This window comes from Neodiprion virginianus, chromosome 6 (assembly GCF_021901495.1).
Source record: "Neodiprion virginianus isolate iyNeoVirg1 chromosome 6, iyNeoVirg1.1, whole genome shotgun sequence".
Taxonomy (NCBI): domain Eukaryota; kingdom Metazoa; phylum Arthropoda; class Insecta; order Hymenoptera; family Diprionidae; genus Neodiprion; species Neodiprion virginianus.
This window is the reverse complement of record NC_060882.1, coordinates 11,030,238-11,052,203: the sequence shown is the minus strand read 5'-3', so window position 1 is coordinate 11,052,203 and position 21,966 is coordinate 11,030,238. Positions and strand designations below refer to the sequence as shown.

The following is a 21,966-nucleotide window of genomic DNA, read 5'->3' as shown; positions in this document are numbered from 1 at the left end:
TTATTTCGACCATAGAATCTAAGGTGACAAATTTTTGCTGTCGTATTGAATTTTCGTCTCCGTATTACTATTGTATAGAACCAACTTTAGTTTTTTTTGGATAATTTCATACCTAATTTCATAATCTTCAATCAAAAACATTCTAAATCACCCTGCTTCATGAGATCAATGTAGGAAATCTGGAAGGTAAATATATAGATAGCAATTGTAAAGTTGAATGATACAATAAATTCACTATTTCGAAAACATTGCTTTCACAATAGCAACAATTGGAATAATAAAATTTATCTGATAATTCGATACCATAAAACTGTCACGATTTGCTAATTAGATTTCACACGTGCAGTTTTATAAATTTTTAGGTAAATTCACATTAAAAAGAGATGAAGAAAGTCGTCAAACAGTAGTATAACTTTTAGAATTAGGAAATAAACGAAAATATTTTACAATGCTCAAAAATATATTTATGGAACAAATGAGAAATAGTCTTACAAAGTCACACTTAATTGCTAATTTGTGGCAAATACTTTGGGATTTGTCCTAGTTTTGTTTAGCATAATTTAATAAAGTACATTGAAGACCATTGATGAATTGACCGAAAAATTATATTAATATACATATTATTATAAATAAATAAATAATGTATTGTACCATGATAAACATTATGGGACATAAGAGTAAATTTGAGCTTTGGACAATAAAGCTTCTGAAATTTCTTTACCATCTTCCAAAAAGATTGCATAGGAAAAGATATTTCGTTATTCTCATCAACTCGCAATAAATTGCCTATGTATCACGCGACTTTGTATACATGAATCAAATCCCTGTCTCGAAGTAATTACGTGCCGAAGCCTCTACGTATTTTCCACCTTTTCACTGATTTACTTACAAAATTACAAAATACTCTGTTCCACTGTCATACTCTGTTGGATCTACTATTCGATCATATTGTATATTCTTTCGATTGAATTTCCTATTGGATTTGACTCTCCCATAAAATAATGTTCACTTTATCCATTAATTACATGTATACTTGTATACCTGTGTTACAGCTATAATACTCTTTTCTATCTCAATCTTTGGAGGTAGAGTTTTCAGGTTGTTAGTCGCAACAATTAAAAATTTGCACAGATAGTTTCAGAATTGACTGTATTGGAAATTCAATACAGGAATCAATTTTTTCAACTCAAACTGCGTATGACGATACAATAATATGTGATCGAATATTCTCGTCTTTGCCATTGATAATAGATGGACAGAATATGTTGATTGATACAAGAACACTCAAATCTACTGACCATTTAAATCGAGTATGACATAAAAGTTCATCACAATAGTTTAAGTGTCAAACGTTTAATTTCTTTGATTATTTGGCAAAGTGAAAAAGAACGTTGATTCTAAAAAGTACCCGTCATAAATTCGCATGGAATATGAATTTACATATATCCTCTATTCGTTGTGTGATCTCTGTCGATTTTCTCGAATAAGTGATTTCAGAAATGGGGCTATCAATGGGTAGCCCATGAATAGTATATGTCCGAGAAAATGAAAAGTCGCAAATACTTGTAAGTATTTACTGTGCTTAAGTAAGACAAATGGTATTAGCGCATAGCCCATGAATACAAACGTGTATATTTTCATGACAAACCAGACCAGCACTGCTATTATAGGATTGCTCAAATGTGCCTGCAACTTCTTATTTGAATTAAGTACAGGTCCAATCTGAAAAACAAATTATCATCATAGTTTCCATTTGCATTAGATCGAGTATCGAATGGTAGAGGATGGAAATGCTAAACACCCCAGATACGTTTGAACCAACAATGCCAAATTGTTCTGCGGTAATGATTGCAGACGATAACACATTTCATGCAAAGCAAGAGTCACAATTTAGACATCATAATAAAACTCGGGAATCTAAAAAAAACCATGAACGCAAATTTACATTCAAATTCGATAAACTGTATTTTGCAAGCAGGTTTTTAACTTTTTTTTCTTAGCGCACTGACACCCCACTGTTACTAATTGTAGTTTAATAGGAAAAAACGAAACGATTGCATTTGCTGACGCTCAGAACTTTGATGAGATAATGATAATTAATCAGAGGCAATATTAATGAAACTTACGTCTTTTTCAAAATACATAATGATGAATTCGATGAAGAAACATATATAATATCCACTGTGAAAACCGTGCCAAACGGCAAGGAATATTAAAGTCGCTGCTTGGCTGTAGAATTTTGATCCTAAGAACTTCAATCTCTTGTAGATATACTCGGCACACCAGTGATTAGTATTCGTATTGAAGGAAAGAATGTAATGATTGAATTGTGTCGCGTTTTCGAATACCAATAGCTTGACATTGGCACAACCGTCCCATCTTTGGACCCCGTTTTCGTCTTTTCCATTATAAGTTATACCAAAAACAATACAGACCTGACAAAAAATCATAGTGCGTTACGTTCAAGTATTTCAACTCAGTTTTCTTCAAATAACTTGATTCAATATTTAGGTAAGTAGTTATTACCCCCTCAGTTATCAGCCAGCAACTGATATACTTATATAAATTAACTCGACCCCACAGTCCCAATAAGAACCACCGCTTCCAAAAGCTCTCGTTAGAAAACGATGAGTCAACTATATAGTCGTCAGAAACGTACATGGAGCCAAGTTGGAAAACTACAATGTAGCCAAAACCAGCCAGAGCTCTCAAAAAACCAGGAACTATACAAGGTGGCAATTCGTTTGAGGAGTCCTATAACACACAAACAATTGAATACCAGTAACGTTGTAAAACAGGATTGAAGAATAACTGTTCTCAAAAATGGAAATACCAGCGAATGAGGAAAGTATTAAGTAAAAACTGACATACCGGATCCCTCAACTCGCCATTGACGTACTTGAGATATCGGTTCATGCTAAATTGCGGACCGACTAAAAACGAACCAGGAAAATATATGTAGGCTGCGATCTCTAAAAACGATGGCACCGATTTTAAGGCTGTCTCCTTTTGGGATGCTGATAGCATTTCCTAAATTTTTTAACCAAAAACAAATAATGAATTGTGCGTTACATTCCTAACAACTTGTAATCATAAAAATAGTTTTATTCGTACTTCTTTTTTTCTGCCGTCGTATAGATCGAATGCTAACCCTATTAGCCTCAAGGTCAATACACATTGTGGCATTGTCCATTTTATATCGTATTCCTCTGTACTTGTTGTATAATAACCTTCAAACAAAAATTGAGAATGAATGAATAAATGCTTTAGCAAATAAATAAATCAAATAATGGGAACATTTTTTGACTAAAACTTCATAATGCCCAAACATATTTCAGTTAATGATCAAGTTTTTGCAATCACTGGGAAAATATGTTACCTGTGTGTATTCCAAATTACAGTTAAATTATCCTAAAAATTTTATCATCAATTGCATTATATGTTTATGCAATGACACATGAATCGAATTCATGTCTTCACACACTTCAACTTTGACCCACAACATAAATAAGAAAATGTCGTCATTCTCATCAAACTGCTTGCACTTGTAAACAGGTTTGTTGTTTTTTTGATAATATGTGCTTGTCTCATGGCTTGGCTCTATCATGTTATTATAAACAGTATAAGCCATATATTATTATTGTCAATCAGAGGTTGGATGATGCTGTTATGTTACGATGAACGGGACATGTAGTTTCTGAATACAACACTTTTAATCGCCACTTCAGCATTTTAATGGGAGCTCTTTGTAAATAGCGTTGCTTGTTCAGAACAAAGTATCGTTTGTTAAGCTTATCTTCACAAAGAGTAGATGAAGCCATGATTGTAATTGTACCCATTGCATTCCTGAGCAGTACGTACAACTTCAAATAATTTACAATTAAATTATGAGCAGTAAGAGCTATTACAAAAGGGAAAAAAAAAGAAAATTCATTCTATTGGATTGAGGGGCACTGAAAGTCAAATTATAGGCTGTATTGACTGTATTCTTACGATTATTATAGCATCAGACGTCATATGTTCCAAGTCTAATTATTCAGAATAACAATGAAGTTTGCTTACCCACTAGCAAGTATGTCAAGTTGAATACAAAGGACATGATCACCGATAAATTCGTTCCACCAACTATCTTCAATATCAGATAGGTAACACATAGTGAAAATGCAGAGTGCAGGATATCCGTACCTAGAAATATTTATAATTGAAAATGAGCGGTATTAAAATTAACAACAAATCTGAACTCGAAATAAAGATAACGTTATTACAATGTGTAAAAACTTGAAAAAGGAAATGTACCATGAGTAAGGCAATGGCTATCTTATCTGAGATGTAGTTCAGCCTCATGCTATCAACTGATAAGTATTACACTTGTAGAATTTAAATGTATAATATTATAAAACTATTAGCTGACAGAACTCTGTTAATTCACCACATATGCATAAGTAAATTTGGATGATAGTTTTTTAATTGTGCATTATTCAGTTTCTACTACTAATTCTCTCTTGACTCAAATAAAAAATAGGGCCACTTGTAACTCTGTTACAATCCACTTTGTGAAATTTACTACAATATTCAAATTCTCTAAAACTGCTGAAAATGTATGAAGTCTTTTTTTAAAAAAATTAAAATCCCACAAAATCTTCAAATCTAAATTAAGTGTTGAGAAATTTTGCATCATCTTCTTGATATATTGAAATCTACTGAATTCTTTTGGAATCTTGTGAAACTGTTAGAAATGAAATGAAATCAGATTTACACAAAGCTGTAATTAATTTTTTGCCGGACAAACTTCCCTAACAACTGAAACTAAAATATGACAATTTTTCAAACAGCTATTATTTTTGAGTGTATAATATTTTATAAAAATTTTGCATTTGCATTGAGATTATGACCTTTTATATTCTTGAACATACTCTGATTAATAAGAAACCAAGTGTACATTCGTGAAGCACTTCATAAAGAAAAAACTTCGCATTAAAGCAAAAGGCAAGAAATTAAGAGGCTGAAACAGTTGTGTAATTGTGTTTATAACTATAAATAAATCTTTAAACGACATTTATAGGATTACACAATGTGTATGATAGAAATTTCTCAAGCATAACAATCTTACCGTAATTCCAATACCCAATGCTCAACCCGGAGAGTATAAAAAATATGTGTTGCAAGGTTTGCTCCTTGCCATATAGCTTATATCTGTGAAACAGTGCCAATGGAAAACCTGTAAATTAAACAAAACATTTTAGTATTTGATAGTTAAAGTTTGTATTGATAAAAATATTTACAGAAAATTAAGTGTCAACATTCGGTACAAGAATACTCGATAAAAAGAATAACCGCAACCCAAATTCACAACGATATCGAAGATTTTTACTTCAGTTGTCAAAGTCAATGAAATAAAAATGACAAGCAGCGATCTGCAAATGTCAAGGAAATTTACGTACGAATTAGGTTATGACCGAGATTCCTGGCCGTTTCAGAAAAGCGCCATTTTATTGTAGTCCGATTAATGACAACTACCCAGTAATATGTATTGAAATATAAAACATCACTTACCTAGTAGAATAGAAGCCAAAAGTCGAACTGCAGCTTCAGGTACGTTTAATGATGTCGCTAAGCCTGCCAACCAGCTCTGGTTAATCACCTCGGTGGCCATGTTTGAAATTCCAAATGCGCTCGCGGCTATCGCCACCTGTCGCCACCAATTGTGCGCGATGATCTGACCGCTGACGGGAGTCCAGCGACGCAACGACTGACACGACATAAATTCGAATTCTGAAACTCTGGTGTACTAAGCTTCGATTGGAGGAAAATCGTGACGTAGGAACTAAATGGTTGTTATTGGTCAGTAACGAATATCGCTCCGCTAAAAACCAATCAAAGTTCGTTTGGCCTAATACAGAATGTACAACCATGGTGTGCATTTCATTTGAAAAGCAAAAAATCGACATCGACGTATTACGTACGAGCATTGATAATTTACAGGTGCATAATAACAATATATAAGTCGAATTAGCTGGTACAGCTGACTGTTACCGTATTTTGTAGTTCGTTATGAATTGTCATTCTTCGATTACGTATCATTGTACAGATATGTCTGAAAAAGTTGGTCGAATCTTTTAATCGGAAACATTTAGAGTTCAAAATGAAAGGCAACACATTTGTAAATGAATACATGAAGACGTTTGAAAAAAAAATAAATAAAAGCGACGGAAACAGTTGTGTTTATGTCCCAATCATTACAATGGTCCCTGAATTATTCATATTTTTTTAATGGATCATCGAGTCTTTTTTACTGAATTTACATATAATTAACTTTTTTTTTAAATCGTTGACCATGAGCACTTTCTAAGAGCATCGCAGCGCAAAAAAACCTCACATAAAAAAATATAAAATAGAAAACAATAAAAAAAAACACAAAAAATATAAAAATGGGGCTATATTACGACAACGTCTTCGCCGTTGGTCCTGGGTAATGCCGAAAGTGGTTGATATTGAAAAATAATTGAAAAATCATAAAAAATTAAATATCTCGCGAAGGGGATCAGCTAGGATTTCCAGGTTTGTGTTTTATTCATCTACAAACAGGCTGAAAATTTTCTCAACGCACAATTTATGGTTCCGTTTTTATCAAACATTGTGCACCTTAAAGCTCATCGTCCCAGGTGGCGAACGGGCAGCGGCTGTTGTTGCTGTATTGTTGGTCTTTGACCCCCTCCTAGAGGTGCAAGGTCCACAGTATGGCATGCGAATTACTGATTAAGTGTAACTTGCAAAAGAGGAAAAAAAAATATTATTTTTATCCCCATCGAGGCTGCAAAAAAAACTTTTAACGCATTTATCTCGAAACTGTCTGTTTGCAACTTAAAAAGAACACCTTGCCTCCTTACGAATTACAGACAACTATCAAATTTGAAAATTCCGATTTGTAGGGCAATAATGAGTTTTACATCATATGAAAAATCAGAAAGTTTTTAAAATTGTACCATTTTGTTGATTAAGAAAAAAAAAAAAACCATCATAGTTCAGACGATAGAGACTAGTTTTCCGATTACAAATATGCCTGGATTTTACTTTTCAGCAGTCTTACAGCTCAGCTTGCACCACCTTAAGGATGCAATCTTGTGTGACAAAAAAATTCCTGCACTATCTTTATACAGGTATAAAATTCTTCCGTGCGTCTGTTAGTGTTCGTTTAACTTCTGAACTACTTGATCGATTAAGGTCGTATTCATACAATATGTTTATATTGTCGAGAGGACGGTTCATGGCTATGCTCAGTTAAGATCCGATTGGCGGTGATTGATAACTTATTTTGCGTATTGTTAACGAATTATGGCGCACCTACCGGAAAAAACAGAACAACATGATCGGCCAGGCCAGCTTGTATAATAATATAAATAAAAATATTTTTTTCAGTTTCATTGCGATAAACAAAAAATATTCTTTGAAAAAATTCTTGATAATACGCCTAAGGTTGCCCGAAAAAAGCAACTCTATCCTTAGAGAAATCGTTAGCGAAAAGGAGGCGCGACCACATGAAACAATCAATCAGGATCTAGAATATGAGATAGGAACAATTATACTCGAACTATAGTGGTATTGTGGTCATCGATGAACAATGAACAGTAAGAATTGTCAATAACGTGTGAATCCGCTAAAGACAAACGTGAGAAATTGTGCCTGATTCACAAATGGGTCTTCGGAACGAATAAATTAATGCTATATTACATAATTATTACGTGTGATCGAATTCTCACTCCGCAGTCTACGACTTACTATCCGCGCCATCTATCTGTCCATGAAAAATTGGAGTGACCCTTTGTCCGATGATATTAGTGGCAGGGATCGAACACTGAATTCAATGGATCGAAATGGTAGAGGAGAACGAGGAGAAATCACGCGCCTATATCCATGGCTGTTCCATCCTGCTCTGTTGTCTTGTCTCCCACCATCACGCCGATTGAAAAGAGAGAGGAGTTCTCCCAGCATACCTCTGTCTTCTCTAATCTATAATAGACCGGGGGATACCGACAGATTTTAGGATACGATTTTACTCAATATGACTTTCAGAGGACAATATTATCCGTATATTCTAATGATAATGATTCATGAATCAAAAAGTAGTCATGGGCTGTTCATATTAAAAAATGATTCGTTATTTGTTCAAAAATGATGTGTTTTAATACGATTTGAATCAGGCTGTCATGTGTTTTGTAATGAAATACAAAATAAAAATTCCTCGGAAAGCCATTGGCATACCAATAGGATGGGCCTAAAGGGCTGGTATAGTTATGTGAACTTGTATTTGAATAAGGAAAACTTCCGCAATTTGAAACAGGCTGCCACTGATAAGTATACAAGTTCTTGTATTAAAATTGCTTAAGAAAATATGGCATGTCGATTGCATATGCCCAAGTACCGTTTGCATTGCAAAAATTTTGTACAATCATGGAATAGCATTCCGTGATTTTAATTATTATACCATTTTATTTTCATACAGTTTATGGAAACGTATGATGTACATTAAATTGGTATATCGTTTGAGAGGGTAAACACTACAGGCATACCCAAAAAACATTGCAAGATAGAATAAAAAATTTCTGCGTTCTTAAGCAGTATGTCCTATTGTTTTTATTACAAACATGGTATATGTAGGTGGAATAAGAAATCGTATACAGATCGATAATGTCCAATCTTGAGGAAAATATTAAAAGCAGATGCAGACAGAGAGAAATCCGTTGTAAGATAAACATAACATTTTTTATGCCTTTCTGTTTTTATTATAATCATGGTATATGTAGGTGGAATAACAAATAACATAGCAATTGACGAGGTCTCAGGTTCATAAAATTAGAGAATAATAATAGAATTTATGACATTAGCGTTTATTGGATATCAAGCATATAAATCATAATTATGGAGTAATTTTTCTTCCATCACTCCGGAATATTTATTTCAAAGTTTGGCTCTTCCTCGTTATCATTCTCCTTTTCTCGTATGTCATTCTCCACGTCGATGTCGATTTTATGACCATCACATGTATAACGGTCATGCAACAGTGGACCAACGTGACAACGTCGGAAAATCGAATTAGTAAAGAACGATTGATTACATTTTTAATACGATAAGCCCGCACAACTTGTATGCCATATTGCATATCAACAATTTAGGGTACTAACTTAATATTATAACAAATTTTGTATTGATTAAAATTACGGAATATTATTCCGTAGCTGTACAAAATTTTTACACAATCGGTATGCCATCTTTTCTTAAGCAGTTTTATAACAAGAACTTGTATACTTATCAGTGGCAGCCTGTTTGAAACGTGGACAATTTTTTTATTAAAATACAAAATCATGTTGCCATACCAGCCCTTCGGGCCCACCCTAACGGTGTGCTAATGGTTTTCCGAGGAATTTTTATTTTGAATTTCACTATATCTAGTGAATAATATATTTCATGCATTTTGATTCGTTACCGCTCAACCGCGCTTATGTTGAACGTAGCCTCAGTCTATGAGTACGTTTACACGGCGGCTGTTATTCCGGTTTTACTATAAGCGACGTAGCAATACCGGATTTAAGAATGCGTGTTAATCCGTTATATCCGTTGTAATGTAATGCCTTATGTACACGCATTTTGAAATCCCAAATAACAGCGCCAAGTAAACGTTCTCTATGCATGAGACCCAACATTCATTTGTGTTACGGAACGAACGCTCGGAAAGCCTGAATCCACGGAAACACATTTTGAAATATACTGAATTAATATGCAAATCTTTAATAACCTGTAGACAAAATATTTACTCAACTACAATCAACGTTGAGTACAGCCCCAAAATCAGTGCTCGTATTTTGCGTTTTGGATAATACTTCATCTTTTAATACCCGCCAATATTTTCATTAGAGACACGCGGCAGCAAAATTTTTTTTTTATTGTCACCTAGGGGTTATTTTATCTGGGAGGTTGGCTACATTTGGCTCTTTGTGCGCTCCCTCTTGGCGACTTAAAGTACCATTTATCTGGCAACCCTGAACTGTACAACTTACCACAGGCGCTACGGATAAGTCAATTCTGGTTTACAAGAAATACCGGCCGTTGGGGTTAGGGAGGAGCGAATGGTTATAGGACGCGACGCGTTGTTCTCCGTTCTCGACCAAGCGATTCAGTGATCAGTGTTCAGTTGTCCACAGGCAACGGTGTCGTGAGGTAGTAGTTGGTAGTAGCAGTGCAAATATTGAGCCTTCAGTTCCTAGTATCGTGTAGTCTCATTGCGCGTGTGGTTTGTTTCCCGTTTTTGATACTTCTTTCGTGAATATATTGTATATCAAATAGAATAATACGATGGCCGTTAGCAAGGCGTATTATGGTATCAGCGGTACACCTTACGTATCGGGTAATGCGTACTACGGTTTTGTGCCGCAAAATAACGTGAACCCGGAGCCGGGTAATTGTAGTAGTAGCTGCTGGGACGTGAATATGAAAGATACAACGAGCGGAAACTGCCACGGTGCAATGGAAACCGACGACGAAGGCCGTGCCGCTGATCTCGTAAATAACTATTGCGTGATTCCAGAGGCTTTGCGCGGGGTTAATCCGGCTGTTTATACTTCGGACGATCACGATCATCCGGTATCGAGACCCGGCGCTTTCGGCCAGGACCGACAGCAAGCGTGTCAGGCCCGATACAACCGGAAGCGCAACAATAACGGAGAGCTGATGCTCGCTGACCCGGATCAGTTCAAAAGATTACGGAAAGGTATAATTTTTGATTATCCATTTTCCTGTTTCGTATGTTGAGTATGGATTTCATGGATTATACCCGAAATAATCGAGCGCTATATATGTATATGTATGTACGTAAATCATGTGTCATAAGTTATATTTATCAGCATTTACATACCTATCTGCATACGTGTTTGTATATACAATATATCTTTTATCACGCATACAGATACGCATTCGTTTACCTGTACGATATTTCGGCTTCATTTCGCCGAATAGAACATAAAAACTTCCGTCTGTCTGGTGGCATGAAGTGTGTATTTTTTTACGGGAACAAAGAGCGCCAGTGTTGAAAATGATTGCTAAAAATATCGCTGATGCGAGATAGTTTTGAATCTTCCTTTAATCGTTGAAGTTGCCTATTTAATCGAAATCCACCATTTAAAATTCCCGAGTAGTGTAAACGAATGAACAAACGAACAAATCAATTACACAGACAACTTTTGATCATACAATTTTTCCAACAGCCAAATTTAGTTTTGAAAATGTTTTTCTGTGCGTTTTCTTCTTTCTCTTTTATTGTTAAAAACGATGGCCAACGGAATCGAACGAGAGACGAAGATAATTTGAGAGCCTTCCAATCCTTTGTGAACTACACCTTGCGTTATCAATAGTAGAGTAAAGCATACCACAGGTTGCTGGGTCTACTCATCGAATGAGCCCAAGTAATTAATATTAAGACTAGTAATAATTTAGTTATTAAGCGACTGTAACTTTCATAATATAATACTTGCACGTCGTTATGATATTCTGATATAATGATACAGCCATTATTTATTTTTTGTTTGTTCTGTGGCGGACACAATTAATTAGGCACTAAATAAGAGAGTATTTCTTTTCAGAGGTAGTGGTAACTGCTGCACTTACCATGGTAGAACGTACGCCAAAGACTGTGGATTGGCCGAGATGCGTTGTAAATCGGCACGACTGTGCATAAATGGTGAATTGAAATATCGTGAGCAACAGGAATTAATGGCTACGGTTAATAGCTGTTTCCACGCAGCAGGTAACCATGGTAAATTAGTTAATCACGATAGTAAAAAATGTAACAATCCATTGAATGGTAATTTAAAATTGAAATACTGCCACGATGACGCCGAGTACGAGAGAATGTTGTTGGAAACACATGGGTGCTCGGTGTATCATCATCAACGATTTCAATCACAAAGTGGAATTGAAGAAGCAGAATTTTAGAATTTTGTGGCACTTAACAATCATTTAATAATTGTTCAATGTTTTTTTTCACGAATTGTTTTTACTACCAGTTGACACGCAATATGTCGTTACCACTCATACTTGTCAAGATTTTCAATGTATGGGACTACAATTGGTACGATATTAAGTAACCAAGTTATACAAATGAAATGAATAAATATTTACTTTTCTATGTAACAAACATGTGTTATAAATGTTTTCCTTGTTCAGAATAATGCGTTTTGCGGGTTTTCATATCTCATGTCAAGTACGTTATAATGCGCTTGGAAAAGTCGATGAAACTAGGGTGTATTGAGAGCAGTGAGTATACCAGAACTTACTGTATTTCTGTACTGTAATTGGGTAACGATGCGCTTAGTCAAGCATATTTCAAGGACAAACCGGTAATCTCGAATATTTGAGCAAAATGTTAACAGTAATTTAATCCTTAGCCATATTAGAAAACAAAAATTTCTTGCAATCAGCACAATGAGTTATACAGTGTTAGATAGTCTTTTTCGAATTGCTCAAATCAAACGTACAGGCAACAAAAAGTACGACCATGCACCTATTTACTCGTATTTATCGTTTCATTCGTACATAGCCTTCACCATGGATGCTCTTAAACAATAACATAGATTGTAATTCTCAATAATAGTGTGGGAGCACCGAGGGCATGGGGTCAATGTAAGCGGGAATAAAACCAGTTGCCAGATTTCAGATTGACTCGTTTGCCTGATGATATAATCGAGTAGGAACTCTATCAAGCCCAATATCGTCACTTCTTTCTCCATCTTCTTCCATATATTCCATTTCTGCTACCAAATCAGCTATCAAAGCATTGGCAGAAGCTGTTGATGCGTCTCCACCGCCTTCTTCACCAACATTTTCTTCACTAGCAACCTGCTTTAAAATGCAATTGTAATAATCAAACTTAAAATACGAATGTAAAATAGAAAGGTACCTGGGGATTGTGAGAAGTTTCGGGTCGCGATTGATCAGCTTCCGCTAAGTCTTCATTGTAACCCGGTGTTACAGATGCTGACGCATTAATGCCTACACCTTCTGGTTGAAATCCTCCCTGTAAGATGTGAAAAAATTGTTCCTTATTATCTGCGATAAAATTTATTTTCTTCTGATGTAAGCGCAGGGTGGCCACTGGTCAGGGAATTCTAGAAAATCTGGAAATGACATAGAATTCGGAAATTCCGAAATAGTCAGGGAAATTTCAGGGGTTTTTGCGGCGTCAGGGAATCGTTTCCTATATTTTTTTTCATACAAATATGTCGCACAATTTTTGCAAGCTTTAGATAAATTAGATCGAACACAAATTTTTTTACCATCGCTGGAAAAATTCTTTTCAAACTTTGAATATTCCTAAATACAAACAATTGTGCGCATCGACCAGATGGGACAGTGCGACTCAAGTGACAGTTCGTACTTTCATAAAAAAATGATATGTAAAAAGACGTATATTTTTATCAATTTGCTATAACCAATTTATCCGAATTGGTCAGGAAAAATTATAAAATTTTTGTTTGGCAAACCTGGAAAAGTCAGGGAATTTCGTGATGGAGATTTAGTGGTCACCCCGAAGCGTTACCACGTCCAAGTGACTATGTGTTTTGATATAAATATTGTCTCTGGTAGAATGACAGAGATGTAGTATATCAGCAAAGTTGACAGAATTTTTAGGTCTTAGTATTATATCTACTGCTTTCATCACCAAATTTTCTAAACCTGATTTTACCGGCAAAAGTGGTAACGTCATAGACAATGGTGGTGGAGGTAACGGAGGTGGGGGTAGTGACAAAGCACCAACTGCTTGGTTCACTGCATTTCCTACTGTATTATTGAGGGTACCCGTATCAGAATCTTCATCACTAGATTGACAACTTTCACTGGCTGTCTGATCAGTTGTTTCATTTTGTAACCAGTCAACCTAGGCAAAACAAATTTTATCGGATTAATAAGTAGATCTTAAACATTTGAGTTGAGTAACGCTAACAAATTTTAGAACCAATTAAAATTTATTTTCAAAATACGAGTAAAAGCTGATCCTTTAATTGTTATTATTTTGAGCAAATGATTATCAACTGTATGATAATTTCGATTACCAAGGGATTATTGGATGAATGTGAATCCCGCAAAGCCCTCAGTGAACGCAAGAGACGAGGACGCAACCTGTGATCTTCACAAATAATTTTAACCTCCCTCAGCACCCGAACGAGGTAGCCAGGTCTTGAAGTATTCACAGTTACTAGCGATGACACTGCGTCGCTCATTTCATTGCTGTATCAGAATAATTGTGATTCAAGGGTTCTGCGACCTTTTGGTAAAATTCTTTGGTATTATAAATGAAGCGTTTTGAATAAAGACTTTTAATTTAGCGCTAAGAATTAGTATACATTCATCGTTACATGATATTAACGGTAGTTTTTCTTTAAGATATTAGTAGGTTAATCATCTGTTGGAATAACAATCTTACCTAAGCTGACGCAGACAAACCTGACCATCGTTATTTGCGGATACTGATCGAGTGCAAGCCAACTGTTGTTCATCAAAAAAGTTGTCCACATGATGCGACTGTTGTAAGGTCATATCATTGGCTAAGACATTATTTAAGCTGCTCCTTGAATTAACAACTTCTTGCTGTTGAAAATTAGACTGCAGCTGAAGATTTTGTGGGTACTGCATCTCAGCCGATAACAATGTTGGTAATGTCAAATTCTCCAATCCATGCTCCCTATTGCGCTTGTCTTTCCTAGACCTAAATCCAATGTTACTGTAAGTCAACATAATTTCATAAATCGGATATTTTGTGAACTCAAAGATTCAAATCTTCCATTTTCATATGTTAGCAGTTTTGAGTCCAACCGCTTTTATTTTGGACTACCGTCACTAATTCAGTTGAAACCAGTTGGTATGCTATTTGTATACATTAAGATTATTATTATCTAGGTGACTAGTTTTATTCTAATAATAGAATTTTTTTTAGTAGACCTATTCAATTTACCACACCTTGGTAGCGAATTAACATTTCGTACTAATATGGATTATTCTTAATTAATCTTAACCGACTTATCCTAACTGAAACAGATAATAATCACGCTAATTTTAACCAAATCGATAGTGGTGGTCTAAAATTTAGTCGATCTGACCCAAAAACTCCCCACTTCTTCCATGAACAACTAAGTACAAAATTTAATTTGATGAATAATGCATTGATAAGTTGTGCATACGTGAGTCCAGTGTTGTTTCCCCCACCAGACGCAGTACCTGATGCAGAAGACACAGTGTTTGTGGTTGGAGTACTTGCGGTTGTATGTGGGTTGCGGTCCGATGCAGTTTTTCCATTCACAGAGAGTAAGTTTTGCCTCGAGTAACTGAAAGGCAACAATCGGCAAACCCAAATCTCATGCGTAAAACATTAATATTCAAAATCTGTTATTCAAAAATATATGAAAGGGACTACTGATTGAACTAATTAATTGTGATGAACTGTTAGATGGAACACTTTTAAATAGTTAATCAATCTTTCAAGATATTGCTACAACTTTTGCTGTGCAGTCTAATTTCAAGAAAAGGGTGACATAACGAATTTAATGTTAGTGATTACAGTGAAAATCAAATGTAAAACACACCAATTAAGCTGTTTCAATAAAGTAAGGCAAGAGGTGTATAATGTAAACCTACCTAGGGCCTTTTAAAGAGAAACTCTTTCAATTTTTGATATTACAAGCAATGCTTGAGAACATGATTTAACAGGGGTTACGAGTAAATAGAAATACACGAAAATGAATACACAAAACATGATTTTATTTTATATATATTCGTCGGAGCTGTACAATATTTTAATTCTACTCTGGAGTTCGAAATTAAATTCATACGTTCTATATGCAGTTGAGAATTTTGAAAAAAATGAGCAATCGGTAATCAGGTACTTAACAAGAAGTTAAAAAGAGCGTTTACCAAAAACACTCGACTAACATTTGTGTTTAAACTGGGGATATGAACTTGTAGGGTGTCTCTCAATTTTTAACAATAATGCACGTGAAATAAAAATTGAAAAACTTAAAGAAAATAGGTACCTTATCAAATTGAAATTGAAAAAATGATGAAATACTAAATAGTGTAATATGCAAAAAAAAAAAAAAATCAACATCTACAGAAAGACGCGCAGCCAGTTCACCATGAATTAAATAAAATGGTCATCGAACATTCATACGAAGAGTTAAGAGATTGAAACGAAGCAAATGAATAGTTTGGTACTAACATCGAAACATGACTATAACTTTATAAACCTACATTAAGACTTTCACGAATTACCTTCGAAAGTTGTCCCAATAGTTGTTGGCTCTATTTCCTGGTGGAACTTGGTTGTTCAACTGTTGTTGTTGGTGTGGAGGATTGGGTATAGGAACGGGTACCGGTGTGGGCGTAGGTGTGGGTAAAGCAACAAGATTAGGGAGTGATGAGCTCGGTGGCAACGTAGCGTCCAATGAACTCCCATTGTGTTGCACGACACGGTTAAGATTGGAATACTCTTCAGCATTTCCCACATTACTATAATTGTTATTGGCCCGTCCTTGTAGCTGTTGATGTTGTTGTTGCTGTTGTAGCTGCTGTGGTTGTCGTAGCTGTAATTGTAGTTGAATAATTGCTGCTCGCATTGATTGTAATTCTCGTTGTTGAGCCCACAGTAATTGGCAGCATTGCTGCATAGTCATTCCCATCATTTGTAATTGTTGTGCTTGAGAGCCCAATAACAGCTGTCGATAATATTCAGCCATACCCACCACTCCTGCTAGACAGTATTCAATCCGTCGATTCTTAATTTTGCAATACAATTTGATTTTCATTTCTTAGCTTCAAAAATGTGAATTGGGAAATGAAGTAGATTTTAAGCTCACCTTGTGGAGGCTGCTCGACCATTCCAATTGGTGGGGGAACACCCCACCAATTACCATTTGCCGCCGTAGCATTACCATTAGGCCCAACATCTAATAAATTTTCCGAAATCGACGCACCGTCTACACTTTGTTCGTTAGATTCCCCTGTAAGGAAATAAGAGTAATGAAGGGGAACCAAATTTATGAACATTATAAATTGATTTTATCTTCGTAGTTACTATATATTCGTTGCTAACCTGTGGCAGGATTCGGCAAAGGCCACAAGTTTGCTGCAACGCTAGTGTGACTAAGCTGTGAATTGGTTTCTCTAACACCACCCCAATCTCCTCTACCAACATCTTGATTCACGCTAGATGAGTGTACCTGTTCCTGTGTCAAAGTATATTTTTGTAAAAAAAAAGAAAACTATTGATATTTTACTGAGCACTAGGTAATAGGTATAAAATCTACTCCAGACCTTTCTCATCAAGTCTTCCAGCTGACGTCTCTTTGCTTGTGCAAATTGCATTTCACAACGTTCATCATTACTGCTGCTATTAGTATTGTTGTTACTCTGTTTCTTCTCAGATAAATTCAGTCCAAGAAGAGAAGGGGGTGGAGTTGATGAGGTAATGACGGGTGTAGGAGTCGTTTGCTTCAGGCGTTGCAATTCAGCACGAGCTGCCTGCAGTAACACGGACTGTTCTTTGAGTTCCCTGGTCACAGCCTGTCAATCGAAAAGACTAAATTATGTTTCAACTTTGTTTTTTAAAACGTAGATAGAAGAAATTCATAAGTTGCAGATGAAGCATAGTAAACTTTGTATAGTAACTTTTCAGCTGGAGTGTGGGTTTCACGTTTCATGATGTATGAAACTTAACAAAAATTTAGTCAAGCGACGTACTTGAACTTGGTCGACCGAGGGGGCATCTCCAAAGTTACCAGCCTTCCTTCTCGACAAATCATCAGGCTCACTCTGCCGATCTATCGAATTACGAGAACTATTAGCAGACACTTCTACTCTGACTTCTTCATCAGCTTCCGGTTCGACTTCAGATTCTGATGGATGTCGATCTCGTGTAGCATCTTCCATCAGAGCCTTAAGGCGTGCCAACTGTGCTTTCATTGCATCCAATTCGGCAACTTTATCTCTTCCCGGTGCGCGTGAACCTTCAGAGCTCTGCAACCAAGATACAAAAATTGATGTGATTAACTAATGAGTAGATTTGAAATGATTAGGTACCAATCATCTTATACTAACACAGCTGCCTCTATCAAAAGTGTCCACAGCTTGCAACTCTGCGACGAGATGATCCATTCTTTTTTTCTTATTTTGTAACTGGACCAATTTTCCCCTCAGTGCAGCGTGTTCGGACTCCAGTTCATCGGCGTTTGATTGCCCTTGATGCAGTCGCCTATCTGGTCCTTCCCAGGCAGAATTACCCTGTTCACCCTGTTGCAAAAATACTTGTTGGGCTTGACGTGCTGCATTCAATCTTTCTTTAGCTCGCAAATGCATTCCTAAAAGAGAAGCTTCTTGTTCCTGAAGCTGGGCAAGCTTCCTTTGAGTTTCTTCTACCTTGCGTTGGAGCTGAGCTTCTCTGCCGCCATCTCCGTGTTCGTCAATTTCACCATTCTGAATCGAGTAAACCACAATTTAAATCTATTGAAATTGATTTGATGCAACCAAACTATAAGTTTTATGTTGAGTTATGAAAGTATAACGCACCATGCAGTTAGGGTTAGTCAAGATGCATCGTTCTTGTAAAGTTAGAACATCCATTAAATCACTGAATCGTCTCATCTGGTCCGACTGCTGTACTGGATGATCACCAGACTAAAATTGCATGCAAGTTTTAGTAAACAACAGATCATCACACAAGTAATGTATTAACAACCTCATCAGGAATTCCCCGATTTTGATAAGTCCCTAGAAGATTGGTCAATTTTTTTTCACTGTCATAAAGATCCTCCACCATTTTAGACAACTTGTCATGTTGCGTAACTGCGCGCTAAATCAACAACCAACTCAAGTATCATCCGTTTACATCAGGAAAATTGCAATGTAGTAATAAATGGATGAACAAAACTGATTTACTTACAGGGTCACTGGATTGACTCAATGAATCCATCATTGTAGAAGTCACCCGAATGAAGTCCTTGATTTGATTAAGTCGACTTTCAACTTGTCCTCTGTCTGGCTGTTAAAATTGAAATGTTCTGATATTATTACGAACAGCCAATCAATGATATTTTTTTTCATTGAAACCAAAATATTCTACCATTTTGTCTACATTTGTAGGCTTGTTCGCCTGTAACTGCGGTGGTGGTGATTGGGTGTGAGAGTCTGGTGGTGCCATTCTATGCCACTGAGAACGATCTTCGCCTATGTGGTTACGCTGTTGGCTACTGCAATCTAAAGTTATTTTCAAATATGTCAATCAACATGAAGCACTGTAAAACAGACTTTGAGATCAACTTGTACTATGATAACCACAGACACAAGAATAGTATTAGCAAATTGAAATTTATCCTAATATTTTTCAAATAAATTGATCATTTTTATAAAAGGATAGTTTCCCACGAGTAGAATTAAGAATTTTTGCATCCGTAACTTCTTAATTATAGCAATGTGAAATCAATACCGAAGTCTGCGAGGTCCTGGTAGCTAATGGAAGGTGTGGAGGAGGTGGGTCGAGTATTACTATTTTTTTCCGACCTGTGTGGATCAGTTACCAGATGCCACTCGAGCTGTAACAAATGTACGAATGAATAAATGACATGAAATTTCAGGATTAACAATAATTGGAAAATGTAAAAACACCTATAATAGAAGATTATTTTTCCTTTTTGAGGCCCGATTGATTGGATTGACTGAAGATATCTAAACCGTGGTGGCTTTGCAGCTGAGAATACAAGCTTGACTACATTTATGTGTCGGCAATGTATATTCTTAGCGCAAAAAACTCCCCGCCTCTTCATACCCTATTTATAGACAGATCTTGAATCTAATGTGAAAGTTTACCACCCGTTATACTGAACATACTGTGTGATGCGCTTAACAAAAATGATAAATGATTCAGGTGTGAGTCTTGATGTAAAAAATAATTTTTATGTTATGATTAATTAATTAAGGAAATTATTCATGTAGTGTAGTATGAAATCCATTGCGAAGCTCACGTGCATGTCAAAAGTTCGCCTTGTATTCAAATCTACTTTGATATACAGTGAATAATAATGGCATTTGATTCATAGGTATTTTTTCAACATTATCAGAAAGAGAATGCAGATTGAAATGACTGATTTCAGCTTACCAGATTATTTGGTTGGTGTGAAACATCCCTCGGATCAGTTGGCCCAATCATTACCTGATTACTGTTGGATCTTTCTCGATTTCTATCATTTCTACGATTACTTTTTGGGACGGTACCTGTGTAACGTGGGCGATCATTTATACCGGGTGACATGTTTTATTAATTTTTTTTATTATCCTTTTCGATTTGGTTATACGTCAATAAGTAAAAACGTGATAGTCTCTAGTTATTCTTCAAATAACTATTATTATAAATTATTTAAACTGATAGGAATGAGGGGTCAAAAGTACTTGTCAATGACGTTTTTATTTCTGTTGTTTATGAACTAATGTATATGAATATGTGTATGCAGTGTGCGCACTTGTGTAGATATATTTGGTTATTTTCACTAGATGTCAGCGTGCACTGTCTGTGTACTGCGCTTTCATTTAATACTGCAGTAATGTAATTATTCGATAACCGTCATTAATGTCAAAACGGTATTCGCTATTGACGTCCCTTGCGGACGAAAACTATAAATAAATATCGTTTTGTCACATAGCTTCATCAGTTTAACCACTAAACAAAACACTTAACTCATCCATTTTGACAGAAGAACAGCGATATCCACTACTGGATATCTGTTACATCCTTAGCACGGTCTTACATACAGGTCCGGAAACTAGTAGGGTGGGGAATGACTCAGATAATGAGGCAAAACCGTGGTTCTCGTCTTCACCGTCTGCAGCGCTGCCCCCTCGGGGTGAGCCAATCATGAATCAGATCCGAACAGCTGATTTTTCGGAATCAACAATCCCGAGTAACACTCAAAAATGAAGAAAGATGCGAATAAAAAATGATCGAGATGTTTACTAGCATTCCATGGCGGGCGTGATAATTGTTTTATTTTAACGGAATCCTCAAATGTTTAAGTCAATAAAATCCATAAACATCAAGCGAGGGCTCACAACTTTTGAGATAGTTTGAGATCTTGTGTAGATTTTTGTGTCCCATTTTTGACGCAATTCTTCATCCTGTGGAACTTTAAACACGGAACACTTTCCACTGTCGTTCTTGAACGTTTTCCAGCAGTTCGAGACGATGCAGGCTTTCGGCATTTCTCAACGCGGATGAATCGTTTTTTTACACCGTTTACACACTTTACACTGAGTTATGAACTGTCAAAAACTTCGATGAGCAGGTTATCTTATCGGTATAGGTATATCTGTATCCATCATACCCCGGGCCAATGGCGCCCCTAGCGGATAGATATGAAACAAGACCGTGTGCCTCACTAACGGTGATACCCCCTACCACTCAAAAGTGCCGGAGTTACCAGACCTCTACGTAAGACCGTGATCCTTAGTCACGGTTTTGTATACAGGGTTCCACATACGACTGGAGACGGTCGGCGGTGTGGAGGCCCTCATTTTGAAGCTAGCTTTGGCGTTTATACTTTGGCCGCTAAAGCGCTGATAGGTAAGAGTGTTATGAAAACCATCCATCAAACACCGAGCCAAGAAGGCTAGAGAACAGGAGACCGAACTCCTATTGTAATGTGAGTTTGAGGTGGCCCCATATATGACCGCCGCCTGGCGTCGCTGCTAACCGTAGGGTACATGCACAATTCGATACTGCGCATCTTTACATTCGTTCTGTTTCTAGACCACGGGGGGACTCGAATTACTTGACTGCACAGTACCAAACTGCGCATGTATGCTACGGTTAGCAGCGACGCTAGGCGGCGGTCATATATGGGACTACCCCCACCACCTGAGTTCGTTCTCCTGTCTCTAGCC

The 21,966-nt window shown here is 36.3% G+C and overlaps 3 protein-coding genes across 7 annotated transcripts; 1 reads left to right on the top strand and 2 right to left on the bottom strand.

Moving 5' to 3' along the window:
* Positions 1 to 441: 441 nt before the first annotated feature.
* Positions 442 to 7,803, bottom strand: LOC124306965 (lysophospholipid acyltransferase 5). The gene is made up of 9 exons (XM_046768183.1): positions 7,777 to 7,803; positions 5,554 to 5,749; positions 5,111 to 5,218; positions 4,063 to 4,185; positions 3,115 to 3,230; positions 2,872 to 3,030; positions 2,527 to 2,754; positions 2,127 to 2,435; positions 442 to 1,722 (listed from the first exon to the last, which is right to left on the bottom strand). The coding sequence occupies exons 1-9, from the start codon at positions 7,786 to 7,788 to the stop codon at positions 1,450 to 1,452; spliced, it is 1,524 nt and encodes a 507-aa protein (XP_046624139.1). The 5' UTR covers positions 7,789 to 7,803; the 3' UTR covers positions 442 to 1,449.
* A 2,227-nt stretch (positions 7,804 to 10,030) lies between these two features.
* On the top strand, positions 10,031 to 12,147 carry LOC124306864 (uncharacterized). Of its 3 annotated transcripts, none has more exons than XR_006908700.1 (3): positions 10,032 to 10,222; positions 10,580 to 10,762; positions 11,631 to 12,146. XR_006908700.1 is itself a non-coding variant. In XM_046767963.1 (2 exons), the coding sequence occupies exons 1-2, from the start codon at positions 10,348 to 10,350 to the stop codon at positions 11,980 to 11,982; spliced, it is 765 nt and encodes a 254-aa protein (XP_046623919.1). In that variant the 5' UTR covers positions 10,031 to 10,347; the 3' UTR covers positions 11,983 to 12,147. The 3 variants fall into 3 exon arrangements, 1 of the variants encoding a protein (XP_046623919.1); XR_006908699.1 differs by having other exon boundaries at positions 10,032 to 10,212; positions 11,631 to 12,145; XM_046767963.1 differs by having other exon boundaries at positions 10,031 to 10,762; positions 11,633 to 12,147.
* Positions 12,148 to 12,547: 400 nt separating this feature from the next.
* LOC124306863 (uncharacterized) lies at positions 12,548 to 20,978 on the bottom strand. 3 transcript variants are annotated; one of them, XM_046767960.1, is made up of 18 exons: positions 20,189 to 20,964; positions 19,520 to 19,625; positions 19,157 to 19,290; positions 18,977 to 19,075; positions 18,773 to 18,886; positions 18,604 to 18,711; positions 18,136 to 18,510; positions 17,779 to 18,054; positions 17,353 to 17,601; positions 17,132 to 17,264; positions 16,896 to 17,039; positions 16,312 to 16,789; positions 15,225 to 15,368; positions 14,471 to 14,767; positions 14,100 to 14,274; positions 13,733 to 13,924; positions 12,947 to 13,063; positions 12,548 to 12,888 (listed from the first exon to the last, which is right to left on the bottom strand). In XM_046767960.1, exons 1-18 carry the CDS (start codon positions 20,339 to 20,341, stop codon positions 12,700 to 12,702), a joined length of 3,483 nt encoding a protein of 1,160 aa, XP_046623916.1. In that variant the 5' UTR covers positions 20,342 to 20,964; the 3' UTR covers positions 12,548 to 12,699. The 3 variants fall into 3 exon arrangements, with proteins under 3 accessions (XP_046623916.1, XP_046623917.1, XP_046623918.1); XM_046767961.1 differs by having other exon boundaries at positions 12,548 to 12,885; positions 20,189 to 20,962; XM_046767962.1 differs by lacking the exons at positions 12,548 to 12,888; positions 12,947 to 13,063; positions 13,733 to 13,924 and having other exon boundaries at positions 14,132 to 14,311; positions 20,189 to 20,978.
* Between the last annotated feature and the right edge of the window lie 988 nt (positions 20,979 to 21,966).

Coding starts and splice junctions, on each gene's coding strand:
- LOC124306864 (XM_046767963.1), top strand. CDS start 10,348: ATGGCCGTTAGCAAGGCGTATTATGGTATCAGCGGTACACCTTACGTA. Junction 10,763..11,632: donor GTTCAAAAGATTACGGAAAG/GTATAATTTTTG, acceptor TTCTTTTCAGAG/GTAGTGGTAACTGCTGCACT.
- LOC124306863 (XM_046767960.1), bottom strand. CDS start 20,341: ATGTCACCCGGTATAAATGATCGCCCACGTTACACAGGTACCGTCCCA. Junction 18,887..18,976: donor TGAGTCAATCCAGTGACCCT/GTAAGTAAATCA, acceptor TTGTTGATTTAG/CGCGCAGTTACGCAACATGA. Junction 17,265..17,352: donor TGGAAGACTTGATGAGAAAG/GTCTGGAGTAGA, acceptor ACTTTGACACAG/GAACAGGTACACTCATCTAG.
- LOC124306965 (XM_046768183.1), bottom strand. Junction 2,436..2,526: donor GCTGGCTGATAACTGAGGGG/GTAATAACTACT, acceptor ATTTTTTGTCAG/GTCTGTATTGTTTTTGGTAT. Junction 1,723..2,126: donor TTATGTATTTTGAAAAAGAC/GTAAGTTTCATT, acceptor TTTGTTTTTCAG/ATTGGACCTGTACTTAATTC.